This window comes from Helobdella robusta, assembly GCF_000326865.2.
Source record: "Helobdella robusta unplaced genomic scaffold HELROscaffold_44, whole genome shotgun sequence".
NCBI classification, from domain to species: domain Eukaryota; kingdom Metazoa; phylum Annelida; class Clitellata; order Rhynchobdellida; family Glossiphoniidae; genus Helobdella; species Helobdella robusta.
The window spans coordinates 659666-673477 of NW_008705063.1; the positions used below are offsets into that span (position 1 = coordinate 659666).

General features: G+C 32.5%; 4 protein-coding genes across 4 annotated transcripts; 2 read left to right on the forward strand and 2 right to left on the reverse strand.

Moving 5' to 3' along the window:
- Positions 1 to 2781: 2781 nt before the first annotated feature.
- On the forward strand, positions 2782 to 4462 carry HELRODRAFT_177769 (hypothetical protein; the record flags this gene model as incomplete). The annotated part of the gene is made up of 3 exons (XM_009025921.1): positions 2782 to 2906; positions 3276 to 3418; positions 4290 to 4462. The coding sequence occupies 3 exons, from the start codon at positions 2782 to 2784 to the stop codon at positions 4460 to 4462; spliced, it is 441 nt and encodes a 146-aa protein (XP_009024169.1).
- Positions 4463 to 5366: 904 nt separating this feature from the next.
- HELRODRAFT_177770 (hypothetical protein) lies at positions 5367 to 8134 on the forward strand (the record flags this gene model as incomplete). Its single annotated transcript, XM_009025922.1, has 7 exons — positions 5367 to 5448; positions 5601 to 5743; positions 6006 to 6108; positions 6513 to 6653; positions 7034 to 7162; positions 7421 to 7570; positions 8103 to 8134. The coding sequence occupies 7 exons, from the start codon at positions 5367 to 5369 to the stop codon at positions 8132 to 8134; spliced, it is 780 nt and encodes a 259-aa protein (XP_009024170.1).
- Positions 8135 to 9028: 894 nt separating this feature from the next.
- Positions 9029 to 11164, reverse strand: HELRODRAFT_177771 (hypothetical protein; the record flags this gene model as incomplete). Its single annotated transcript, XM_009025923.1, has 5 exons — positions 9029 to 9198; positions 9639 to 9764; positions 10453 to 10590; positions 10726 to 10729; positions 11111 to 11164. 5 exons carry the CDS (start codon positions 11162 to 11164, stop codon positions 9029 to 9031), a joined length of 492 nt encoding a protein of 163 aa, XP_009024171.1.
- A 712-nt stretch (positions 11165 to 11876) lies between these two features.
- HELRODRAFT_177772 (hypothetical protein) lies at positions 11877 to 12547 on the reverse strand (the record flags this gene model as incomplete). The annotated part of the gene is made up of 2 exons (XM_009025924.1): positions 11877 to 12032; positions 12401 to 12547. The coding sequence occupies 2 exons, from the start codon at positions 12545 to 12547 to the stop codon at positions 11877 to 11879; spliced, it is 303 nt and encodes a 100-aa protein (XP_009024172.1).
- Positions 12548 to 13812: the final 1265 nt, after the last annotated feature.

Sequence of the window (13812 nt, forward strand, 5' to 3'; positions counted from 1 at the left end):
GTCCCACTGGCGCCACTTCCGTGAACTTTTTTTTTTGAAACGCTTTCTGGGGAAAAAATGGAAAAATTAATTATTTCTATTATGGATCTGGTTTGAAGAACAGTGGCGGATTCATAAAAATTCATGGTAGTGTAGAAAAATTAGACAGAAAATAGGCCGGCGATCTTTTTTTATTACATTTCTTGGGGCCGGTTTTCCTTTAGATCCGCCAGCGGTTTTAAAAGAGTTTATATTATTTTAAAAATATACAATTTTTTTTCATTCAGAAAATTTTAAAGTTCTGGATTCTCTATAATTTTTTTAGTCTTACATAACCAAATTTGTTAAACAAACTAAAAAAAATTACCGTTCTCCGTGTTGTTGATCAACGCTGCAAATTGATTATTAATTTTTAGTAAGAAACTCGGATGAATTTCGTTCGTTGATTTAGTTGTTTATTTCTATTTTTTAATTTCATTTAATTTCATAAATTAGTTTTTTTAATTTAAAAATGTAATCAAAAGAGAAGAACACCGAATCAACACATCTTACAGTCTGCTAATTAAAAGTTGGAATTTGAAAGACAGATTTAGACGCCCTTAACCTTTGCACCCAACTTGCTTTCGAGTTGAGAAATCTTATAACATCAAAAGCAAAGTTGAGATAGCATATTCCACTCTAAAGGACATTTAACTTTGTTTTCAGTTTCCGTAAAATTAAAACTAAAAGACTCAAAATACCAAAAAAGATAACATTTGAAATAAATTTATAAAAAATACTTGTATCAGCACCAAAAGATTATTTTTGAAAAAATAACTCAGGATTGAACCACAACAAGAACAACAACCGACTCACCCATTTTAGTTAACAATATTTTATTGTTTTAATTGTAAATAAATATATTATAGTAAAGTCAAATAATAAAAATTAACAAACAATAAAACGTGTTATAGAGATAACTCTAACTTAACTCTTAACTGAAATAACACACATACACACACACACACACACACACACACACACACACACACACACACACACACACACACACTACTTAACTCGTGTGCTCGCCTATTATATACCAGGAGACCTTGCTCCTTAGAGCTTAACTGCTTAACTAGTTGTCTAGCTCCTTCTAACCAATCAGTCCCTATTGTATGTCACCTCATTCCTATTATAACAAAGTATTATATTATCTGATTAGTTATACGTTATATTATCTTATATTAAGCTACTTTTTGTCTGTAAATTTGATGTCTCGTTGGGAACTACTTTCATAACCTAACTATCATTATAATTGCTTACTTACTTTAGCACATATCTATAAGCAACCTACATTTACTTATATCTTCTAACCTAAATTGTCATCCACATAATAATATAAGCTTTAAAAATGTATAATAAATATGTAAAATGAAGAAATTGTTTCAGAAAAGTATAATCTTCTAATAATAATAAATAATAACAGTATAAAAATGATAAAAATAACGATCTAATAAAGACTTAGATATAATGAAATCAAACTAGTTTATTTTGACAAATAGATGCTAAAAAATTATTTCAAGGGTATTGGAAATGTTAAATCAGTACGAAAATTTGTATAGCGCCTCTCTTGAAAAACAGAACTCAGAAGCGCTTTCTATGATGCACAATGTTGAAGTAATGAGACTTTATAGCTTTCATGAAAAGCTGTCGACTTGTGAAGGAACCGTCTTTTAACAGCTCAGGAAGCGAGTTCCACATTCCAGCCGCCACCACAAAACACTTTTTCGTCCAAAATTTGAGGAACGGATTGACGGAAAGACCAAATCCCCACAGCCTATGTACCTTTGAAACCGGCATCAATTGCTCACTCAAATAGATCGGTGCTTCACGATCAAACAGTCTCCGACTAAGAAAAGCGATTTTGAACCTAATCCTCAGGGGATATCTCAACCAATGAAGCTCGTCACGCATGTTAACCGAAATGGAGTGAGACTTTGAAACGCCGGCTATCATTCTTGCTGCCGCGTTTTGTATTGATTGGACACAGTCCTGTAGAAATAACTTGGCTCCATACATTATCGAGTTGGAGAAGTCAACTCTACTACAGACAAAACTGTGAACAAGTGTTTCCGCTGGCTCTAGAGTAAGAAAACGTCTGATAGTTCTGATTCTATGAATTTGATAGAAACATTCCCGACAGATATTTTTTACATTCATACACGTAAATATATACGAAATGTTTAAATTAAACAATAATTGATCAAAGAATAGTTCATTTTGTTTTTTTAAATGTAATATTATTGTTATGCTTTTAATTTTAATTCATATTTCATATATTCGTCAATATTATTGTTTACTTTGAAACCAAAACAAAAAAAAATACATATAAACATTTATATTCTTTATTTCTTAATTCATTTAAACATTATTACCATTCTCTTGTCATTTTTTAATGTTTTCATCGCAAAAAGATGACGAACTCACTGTCACGGTCAACATTAAAAATATTACTTTTTATTATCGAAGTTATTCATATAGGTTGGTCATTAATAAATTTTCTATATGGAAAAAGCTAATTACATTCTTTTAAACTGGTGTGGTTGGACGTGTGTTAAAAATTTTATAAAGGACTATCCATGCAGAATACACACTTTAGGCCTTTTTGAACCCTCCACACCCTTCTAAAATAACTGTCACAAATTTATAGATAGTTTCTAATAAGTATCAAACACACACACACACAAACATCACACACATACACAAACTCACATACACAGCGCACATGAAGTTGTGTAAGCTACACATCACTCATATTTCATGTCAAAGGCGTGGATCCTTTTGAATTCAAACCCAGGCACTGCCAAATCAAGTCCAGGCGGCTTAACCATTGAACTATTTTTTGTCACCAAAACATCATCCTACTTACATAGAAAGTCGATTAAGTAAGTGATTTATTGACCAATCAGCTGATTAATTATTTAATTAATATTCTAGCAAATACCTTGAAAAGAGATGTTGATTCTGATCAAGATAGTAGAAGTTTGACATTTTTTTTGATAAACTTTCTGTAAAATAATCCTGAAAGTTTCAATATTATAAAAATGACAATAATAACATTAATAAATTAATAAACAGGGTGATAATTATAATTATCTTTTGAAAGTTAATTATGAGGATCAGGTGAACAATAACCATCCTATTAAACAACAATAAGTATTCTGTTAGGATTCATTCAACCAACTAAGAGCTTCATTAACTCTTTAATTAATTACTCAATTAATTTATTTTTAATTTTTTTTTAAAGACTGCAGCATTAACAACGGCAACTGTGGCGATAGGATCTGTACCAAAACCAACGTTGGCGGCAAGGTGGTCGGTAAATGTATGGAAGCGAAAGCTAGTGTAACAGAAGATGATGATTATATGACTTTCTGGAGAAACGAAAATATGAAAGGTTTTGTTGTTTATTTGTTTGTTTGTGTGTGTAATTGTGTGTGTGTGAGTTTGTGGGTGTTTGTCTATTAATGTAACTGTGTGTGCGTGTGTTTGTGTGCGTGTGTGTGTTTGTGTGTGTGTGAGTTTGTGGGTGTTTGTCTATTAATGTAACTGTGTGTGCGTGTGTTTGTGTGCGTGTGTGTGTTTGTGTGTGTGTGAGTTTGTGGGTGTTTGTCTATTAATGTAACTGTGTGTGCGTGTGTTTGTGTGCGTGTGTGTGTTTGTGTGTGTGTGAGTTTGTGGGTGTTTGTCTATTAATGTAACTGTGTGTGCGTGTGTTTGTGTGCGTGTGTGTGTTTGTGTGTGTGTGAGTTTGTGGGTGTTTGTCTATTAATGTAACTGTGTGTGCGTGTGTTTGTGTGCGTGTGTGTGTTTGTGTGTGTGTGAGTTTGTGGGTGTTTGTCTATTAATGTAACTGTGTGTGCGTGTGTTTGTGTGCGTGTGTGTGTTTGTGTGAGTTTGTGGGTGTTTGTATATTAATGTAACTGTGTGTGCGTGTGTTTGTGTGTGTGAGTCAAGTTCTGTATATATGATTGTGTTTGTGTGTAAAAGTGTTTTGTGCGTCTGTTCACGTGTTGTGCTTCTTGATGTGTATATATAGATGGGCAACAGGGTGGTATAATGGTTAAGGCGCTACCTCATTTGATTGCAGTGAGCAGATTCGAATGCAAATAAATCCCAGTCTGTTACACGTAACGAGTCAGATGTGTTGACCAGCACGCTTTTTTGATAGATCTAAGAATAAACAATGAGAATAATTAACAGTTATATTATAATTAATATTATCAATAATAATTATAATTATATTATATTGATAAAAATTTTTCAAGGTTGCAGAAAGAACAATGGCAACTGTGGGACAGATTCGTGTGTGGAGGTGAAGACATTGATTGGTGATGTGTCTGTGAGGTGTGATGATGTTGATTACCAGACCTACAGTACCTTCCCGAGCTATCGCGGTAGTTTTACAGTTGTCATCTTTGTTCCAGGATTTGATTTCTAAATTAATTCATGTTGATTTAACTCATGTGATTTCTATTTGGTTGATGAATTCTAAATCAATTCACAATGATCGATTTCAATTGATTCATTAGACATTTTTTTTAACTCGCTCCTAACCTTTGAAAGTCAGTTTAAATGATAGGCCCGATTGCAACATCTTTATAGATATAAATTAAAATGCAGAAAACCTCTGAAATTGTTTTTTTTTGTCGACATTATTTTCATCTTCATCCTCATCATCCTCGCCATTTTCATCGTCATTGCCACTGCTCTTTTAAGATTCAAAACTAAACTGCCTAAATTGAAACGCCTATGACATCATTTTATTGAGTTAATAGCTAGAAAATAATTTAAACAAACAATTACTTCGTTAGCCAGAAATAAATTTTTTATTAACTCTTCTCAGAAGGAAAACACATCAGTCTAAACTTCAAGGGATGTTTTCAAGTTATGGATGAAAGTGAAGAAATAAAAGTTAAACTTATTGATGAGTGTTACATTCACTGCATCGCCAGTAAATTCTATGGGATGCGAGTATGTTAATTTGTTGTTCTACATCTATACATGTTTGTCCGTTTTTGCGTGTGTTTGTGTGTGTGTGTGTGTGTGTGTACAGATGTGTGTGTCTGTGTGCGTGTGTGTGCGTGTATGTGTGTAAGTGTATGTTTATATGTGCGTTTGTGCGCATGTGTGTGTGTGTAAACTTCAGTTTTGTACAGACGGCATTTGAACCAGACCACCGCTAATTAGTAACGCAAGATATGGCGTTTCTATCATCTTAGCTAATTTACTCTATCTTTGTACTTTATTTAAATTTTCCTCAATCGCCAATTTGAATTATCAAACTTTAGTTTTCATCTTAGGAGGGCGTTTTTTGCAAGTGTTCCAACGTGATAAGCCACGAAATGCCGCCTGCAAGCTGTCGGACGAAGTGCCGTGTCAGTCAGGATTCGTGCGGCGGGAGCAAATTTTATTCCGTATATGCCAGTAAGCGGCGAGAATGGTGATGGAGAGGTGTGGCATATGAGGATCGTGATGAGGACGGACAACGACGACGAAGTAACGAAGATGACAATAAGGACGATAAAAAATGATGGTGAAGATGACGACGAAGATGAAAATGTTTATTACGCCGCTAGAAGCCGTCTTCAACCAATCGTACGTCGGTTGCTTCAAAATTGTCGAAATGGATTACAAAGGATATCGCGTCAGCTTAGACGACTGCCTGGACTCTTGCCGCAAGAAAGGATATTCACTCTACAGCTCCCGAGTCGTGCCCACTGTTAGTCTTCCATTTTTCCATTTTTTCGTTTGTTTATTTCGTATCATTTATTAATTTCTACCTTTTTCCACCAAGCATACTCCGAGAGGTTTCTTCCACAACAAACAAACATCTCGTGTGGGTGAACGTGAATCAACACACCTCACACATTGAATGTGATTTCTGTGCATTCGAAACCAGTGACTGCAAGAGCAGCACCGAGCACCTTAGCCATCGTTACGTTGTTTAATTTATTTTTTTTTAATTACAAACCATGCACAAGGGAGCTACGGAGTGCAGATGCGGAAACAAGTTTATTCTGGCCAGTCAAGCTTACAAAGATCAGTGTACTATTGAAGAGTACAACTACAGTGTGGTTAAAACCAGTTGGCGATTAGTATTTTTATAGACTTTTTTCATTTAAAATTGTTTTTTGATTCAATATATAATGAAAATTTTGAATGTCAGTTTTGAAGTTATGAATTTTGTTTTTTGATATAAACTTTGATGGAAAAATTAAAACGTATTTGCTGAAGTTAAATTTTAGAAATTTGTTTTTATCACTATCTAGAGGAAGATGTTTCTCGTAAACCAGCAACGCTCACACAATATGACAATATCATAATAAAATATAAAGATAATACTAAATAATGGCCTTGAACTAAATGCCAAATTTTATATAAAATACATATATTTACAAAGTTTTTCCCATTAATTAATTAAATTTTTCTGTTATTAATTTCTTTTTCAAGTTTCAATATTTTTTTCGTTAATTTATTTCTTCTTCAAGTTTATTCCGAAGTAGACTTGTACGAGGACTTGAAAACTTTTAAATACTGTTTGAATGACTACCAGTCCTCTGGCGAAACTTACTGCTCGAAGTCGCAAACGTGCATACAAGGCTGGATGGGCGAATTCTGCAATTTCCGAAGTTTGTTTGAATTCTTTTTTTACGATAAAATATGTTCTAGAACTTTTTTTTGAATTTTTAATGGTTTTTTTCTTAATTCTTAGATAAAATATATTCTGGAACTTTTTGGAACTAATAATACTTTTATTCCTAATTCTTAATACTTTTGTTTTAAATTCTTTTCTTCTTACCCTCAGCTAATACCCTAATTCTCACTCGGACTCTTATTTTTTAAAATCTTATCAAACCTCAATGATGATTGTTACGAAACATAGTTTTAAAAATAAAAAAAATATAAGAGGTTAGCATATAAAATTATAATAAAACATAAAATGTTTCGAATCCCTTTAAAAATCGTTCATTTGAAATGTGTGTGCAACCGCTAAAACAAACGCCACAAGACTGCAAAGTAAGGAATGGCCAGTGCAAAGGCAATACCATATGCGTCGTCTCGCTGGTCAACAAGATGAATCACTCAGCTTGCCTTTGCCCGGATGGAATGGTCAGAAGCAAGGCATACAACTGCGTCGGTTTGTTTTTATTGCTACGAATCTCTTTTCAAGAAATCACGCGTCAAACACATTTCAATGTTATCATAGGTATGCTTCGACTGACTTCTCCATTGCAGTTTTTTCCAGATCGCTTTTTCTTCCTAGACAACAACCTATATCATTTGTATTTTTCTGTTGTAGCAACAACAAATTATAGTCACAAAAGCAATAGAAACCATGAAACCAACCAGCCAATGAACAACCTTAACAAAAACAACAAACCAAACATTCTGTCAGTCTCAACGACAGGTGAGAACTTTCCGATGAGACTCGCCTCCATGGTAGTGGGCATTATTTTTGCCTTTCTCATGCTTAGCCTTGGAGTCATTTTTCTTATAGCTAGGAAATATCTGAAACCAAAAGAGATACAAGTGGGCGATGTATCCAGTACGATTACCTCTGAAACCGGGACCCCACTTGAAGAAATTTAGTGAGAATGTATGGCTGTGATGATGAGAGATAACTGGTTTGGTCGGTCCGACAAATTTTTTGATTTTTGTAAATTTGTTTTAAGTTTTTTCATAATTTTACAACAGCAAACAAACACTTTATTATTTAAGCAAGGATAAATCAACGTGACACACACACACACACAAACAAACTCACACACACACACGCACGCACGCACGCACACACACACATTGTGTGCAGTAAATAGGTATGGATCTCTTTACATCCGAACCTTACCACTGCAGCACTTTAACAATTACACCCAGGTACCAATTACTATCTATCTTCCATACTTAATATTTAGAAACAAATATTTCACATTTTTAAACCAGTTATCAACAAAATGATCTTATTGTTTCCATATATACCGGATTAATTTTTTGTATTAAAAAGAATAATATACGTTTGTGTGTATGTGTATTTATTTCTTATTTATTTATTAATTATTCGTAACTATGTATTTTTTCAGATGAGTTGTCTGCCAAAACTTCTCCTGTTTGAATATTTGCTTCACGGATTTATATGTTTAAATATTTTATTCTAATAAATTTACAAACCATTTTTATGTTGAATTTCTAATGGAAGAGGGCTAAACTTTTTTCACCTTCATTAGTTTTTGAGATTTGTTCTCTTTTAATTATTCAATTTTTGAATGGAAAGTTACAGATGAATTGTACTATTTTGTTTTTTTTGTTTTGTTTAAATCATTTGAAGAATAACTTTTTGAAAAAACTAACAAAAACCAACAATTTAAATAAGAGAAAAACCCACTGGTGTAAAAAAAAGGCCAACAATTTTTGAAAAACCGTCAAAAAGTTCTAAATAACAAACTTAACAAAAACACCCATGTGTGTAGAAAAAAACCCAAACAAATCATCGAAATTGAAACTTTAGGAAAAGATTTCGTAGAGTAGGCTAGTCAGTCTCTCAGCATCTGTGATGCTAAATCTCTGGATGGTGATCGCGTTGGTGGTATGTCAACCTCCATTTCCACTATTGAAATTTGAAAGAAAATTATCAAAAATTTTATTCCAGTTTTAAAGTAACATTATAATATATTAATGCTTTATTCACAACTAAAAAATAAATTAACATAAGTTAAATTTTGATTGGTCGGTTTTTGGTTAGAATCTTGCTTGTTGATATTCTACAATTACGGGTAGATTCAATAGCGCTGTCTGTTTCTAACACAGTTTCTTACAATTCAGGTAAATATATTTATATGGGCAGAATAAAATTATAAGGGCAAACCATTGTAAAATAAAATAGTTCTCTTTATTATCGCTTGTGTATAAATTTACATTTATTAGAGGTTCATTTTGAAGAGAGAAAAAAAGTTTCAACTATGTGCATACATGATTGAAACAATTCTTGCAACAAAGGTTGATTAAAATCTTATGAATGATCGTATTGACCTCCTTCTTGACCACAATGAGGATGGATTTTCTTGATCTTAGAAGCGGCAAAAATGAGAGTAAAAATTATTCCATTGGTGAAGATCAGCCAGCATAACATGATGACAAACTGTGAGGTGCCGTTCAATTCACTGCTCATTTGTCTCGTTGCTGTGGGATGTGATTTTTTATTTTCTTCAAGTATTTATTTTATTTTCAACTTCATCCTATCGTCATGCATGTACTGTGCAGAACACTTCGTAACACGTAATTCATCCTAGGCGCGTTATGATTTCTGCTTCATGCGTGCGGACCACGTTCGAATGCAAGCAGAGATCACCATCTATCACATATATGCATATGTCGTTGATAACGCAAAATGTTACAGCAGAGAGAGGATGTAGTTGTAAGCGTTTGTCATCTAGTCATCGGCTTCCATTGTAAAGATACCTCTTTCCATACAAGGCGCGTTTTTAATGGAAAGTTGAGTGGGAAAGTTGACCTAAATAAGCTGTCTTATTTAAATTAACCTGAAACGCTATATCAGCGTTTTATAAACCAGGGAATAAAAGTTTTGAAAATTTTCTTGTAAATGTCTACCAACAACTAACTTGCACAAGCACTGGCATTCATGTAACCGTCTTGGCAGGCGCAATCACTGACTGTCAGGTTCTTTCCGTATTTTGCGGTCTTGCAAATCATGTCTGGCGGACAGTTGCCGCGGAGAACTGTGCAATCTTGCGAGATGTTGAAAACGTTTAAAGCAAATATTACAAACCATGTGCATAAAATATCCTATGTACAGTTAAAAAATAAAAGATTCCATTTCTCGAATTCATTCAAAGTTTAAAAAATATCTATATGGAAAATATCAATGTGAAATGAATTTTTTTCATGAACAAATGTACGGTGAAGAAAAATCTTTAAATATGGACTTGAATTAGTAGTAAACCCATGTAGAGAGAAAACCATTCCATTTACAATGTTTGAATCAACTGAAGAAACAAAACCAGCCAATGTCGCAATACGTGCTCAGCTCACACTGGTTTACAAAGTTAATCCAATTTCAATCATAAAAAAACCATTGACCCCTGTAAGACCTACCTATCTATACATGTATATATTCTATCGATATAGTTAACTAATTTAATGCAGTTAATCTAAAAATGACAGATTCCCACGAAAGATTATATGAGAACAATAATTCCTACTTGGCCTACCTGTGTATCAACTCGTTAACTCATTGATCAACGAAATTAATCCAATTTTAATTCTATAAAATCCAATGATCCCAATTTTAATCCTATAAAATCCAATAATTCCAATTTTAATTCTATAAAATCTATTGATCCCAATTTTAATCATATAAAATCCAGATATCCCAATTTTAATCCTTTAAAATCCATTGATCCCTATGACGCCTACCGATATCCCGACATGAACTTCCTCTCCAGCCAGGCGTACATACACCGGCTCTGCAGTAAGCCTTGTCAGATTCAACATCGTCATTCAGACAGAAGTTGTATTCCTTATATTTGCCAGTGCCGTCTATATTCGAGACGTCTGAATTTTTAAAGTAAAGGAAAGTGTTCAAAAAAGTAAAATGATTATTTAAATTATTGAAAAAAATGTTCTTAGAGTTTTCTAAATTCATATCATTAAATATTCAGAAGTCACGCTGTTTAAATTTGATGGTACCTGACTGCAAAAAACGTAATAGAATTCATAAGATAGAGTAGAATAGAAATGTTTGTACGTTGTCAGCACGGCGTTGTGTAAAAATTAATAGTAAATCTATTTAATCAGCTGAAATGTATTTTAATGTTTATGTTTTGAGTAAATATCATTAAAAAACTTTTTTTAAACCGTAACTATATTTTATCTTTGTCTAAATAATTTGAGAAACATGTCTAAATAAAATATTTTTGCAAAAACAAAGTAAAACTAGATAATCCATTTAACAAGTGAATAAAATAAGAAGGAAACTTTTGAAAAATTAAAATTTTTAAAAAATAATTATCCCTTAACATTGTTTAACTAGGTAGAAATGATTGGGAACTTCAAAGCAGCTCTTGAGAGGCACCTGGCCCCATGCAAACAGCAACTCCATACAATGGCATATCAACGGCTCATCCATCTGTTTTCAAACAGAAAATTTTTTCCTAACTGAATTGAAAATTTTTACGAATTATGGTTTTATAATCAGGGTATCGTTGTACAGTGTACCTGTACATGTACATACATACTGGCCTTTAAGAGATGCTAGATCACAAAAAAAAACAGTTTTCCATCAACAGTTGGTTTTAAAAGCAATTCCGAAAAAAGATTTCAAAATGTGGTAAAATAATGACACAAACGCTAAATTAAAAAAAATTAAAGCAAAACCCTGATTGCGGTAAAAATGAAATTGTGGTAATCATCACAGACGAGGGAACATCTCGAATGAATGACATCAGTGATGTTGACGTGTTTGGAAATGTTTCCAAAGCAGCCTATGAGAGTTTCTCGCCTCTTAATCACTCCTATTTCAAAATTTCATTCCAATTTGAGACAAAAATTAATCGATTTTATGTAAATCTCAATAAAATTGAAATAATTTTCGATCCAATAATTCGTTTATTCAGTAAAATAACATCAGTAGGCTCTCAAAAATAATATGGTAACAAAAACAAATTCCACGGTTAAAATAAATGAAAAAACAGCCAGCCAGACGAACGTGGAGATTTTAACAAGAACAAAAAAAAACGATAGAGATGAATATGACTCACCATAAATATCACAAAAACCGAATGCGAAACCGTTTTAAAGTTACTGAAATCGTCACAGAAATATAACGATTACGATAAAGTTTACGCACTTACGACTACAATAACCACATTCTCACTGGAGTACACAGAGTATAACTCCTTTCCGCCGCATAGATCACCGTCATGGCATGTCATGACGCAGTTCGTTACTGAAAATTTTTTGACAACTTTTTCGAAACAGGAACAAATCCGCCCGGCCTTCGATTAAAAGTGTATTAGGATTGTAATAATAATATAATAAAATAACACTTATGTTAAAATATTATAGTATAACATATATAAAATAATATAAATATTAAAATATTATATTATAATAATACTGATAGTAGCTATTAATCGTATTAATCAGATGACAAAAGCACAGACTTAACAGACTTACAGGCAAAGAAAAGTTGAACTAATTTAGAGGCAAAGAAAAGTTGAGCTATTTATTTATTACAACATAATTAAAGAAATTATTGCTAGAGTTGATTGAAGTGATGAAAAAAATTAAAATTAATTCATTTCGGCTGTTATTTATCTATTTTTTATGTTCACAAAACTGCCCACAGAGGGCTCATCCTTACTTTGACCCCGTAGTAATCAAAACTCAGGCTCTTCGTGCGACACTGAAAGCTGCAATCAACCGCGGAGTCGACGGGTGAGGCCAACACCAACTCATTCCCACCGAACTCGTGACAGCCGATGTGGTTCCCGATCGTCAGTTCTGGCATTTTAAATTGCGAATTTTATAAAACATATCTGTATTTGGCATCCATATCTATTTTGCTTTAGATTCTTTTTTAGATTCAAATTTAGATATCTATTTCTGCTTTGTACAAACTGCTAAATTTAACAGCCAAACTTTTAGGTGCTAATGGCACTCTAATAACAAACGAATAAACACGATCTACGCTTGATCGGACATTGTCATATATGAGAGCATGATACTTACGCTAAGGTGTTTTAATTGCTGAATTATTTCTATTCTCAAGTTTTATTTAAAAATTAATTTTAACAAGGAAAAAATTTAAATTATGCAAATTTAACATTATTTTAAAACCAAATGAACAAGAATTAAGACTGAAAAATATTTATCGATTTACATATAGTCTAAATTTGCGTTGGCCCTTTTCAATGTTTAAGCCCTTATCAATATTTTAGAATAAAACGTTAAAGGGTGATAAAATTTTTGAAACATTTCGTTTTTTAAACTTCATTATTTGAAAATAATATTTTATTTTTCAGTTCTGGTGGTCGTGTTCGAATTCGAACAGAAATCTCGTGCAAATGTACATAGTGTGTGTTTTAATGAAATAGGAATGAACATTAGTTAACGATAACAACCGTTATTTTTCTCTAGAGATAGAACAAATTCGTTTTTTGGATAGCAGACCTCTCTGAAACTAGAACTGAACTGAACGTCCAAACATATTTCTGTAGACTCTTTACTGTGATCTATTTCTTCTTCAGATGTCACGTTTAATTTTTATTATTTATAAACATAAACACAAAGAAATAATGGGCGCGAAGAACACCTATGCTCATATCAAAATAAAATAAAATATTATTATAACATAATTATATATGATGACTTTTCAAAAACAGAAATAAACGCACACACACACACACTCACTAATATACTTCTAAATAAAATAAAGATCTACTTTACACATACATGCTATCACACACAAACCACATCCACACACACATACTATCACACACAAACCACATCCACACACACTTGAATAATACATGCATACATATACTAAAACAATACTGATATTGAATACAACAATACTGATAATGAATAATTATAATTTATTGAAAGTAAAGTATTGAAAGTAATTTTATATTTTCTAAAAATAAATTATTGAAAACTGACAACTTTTATTAGTATGTCATCAGAAATAAAACCATTATAAACTTTTATACGAAATATTGCCGGTGCAAATGCTTAATATGGTTAAGGCGCTTGAAGCTGCTGCTACAGTTACTG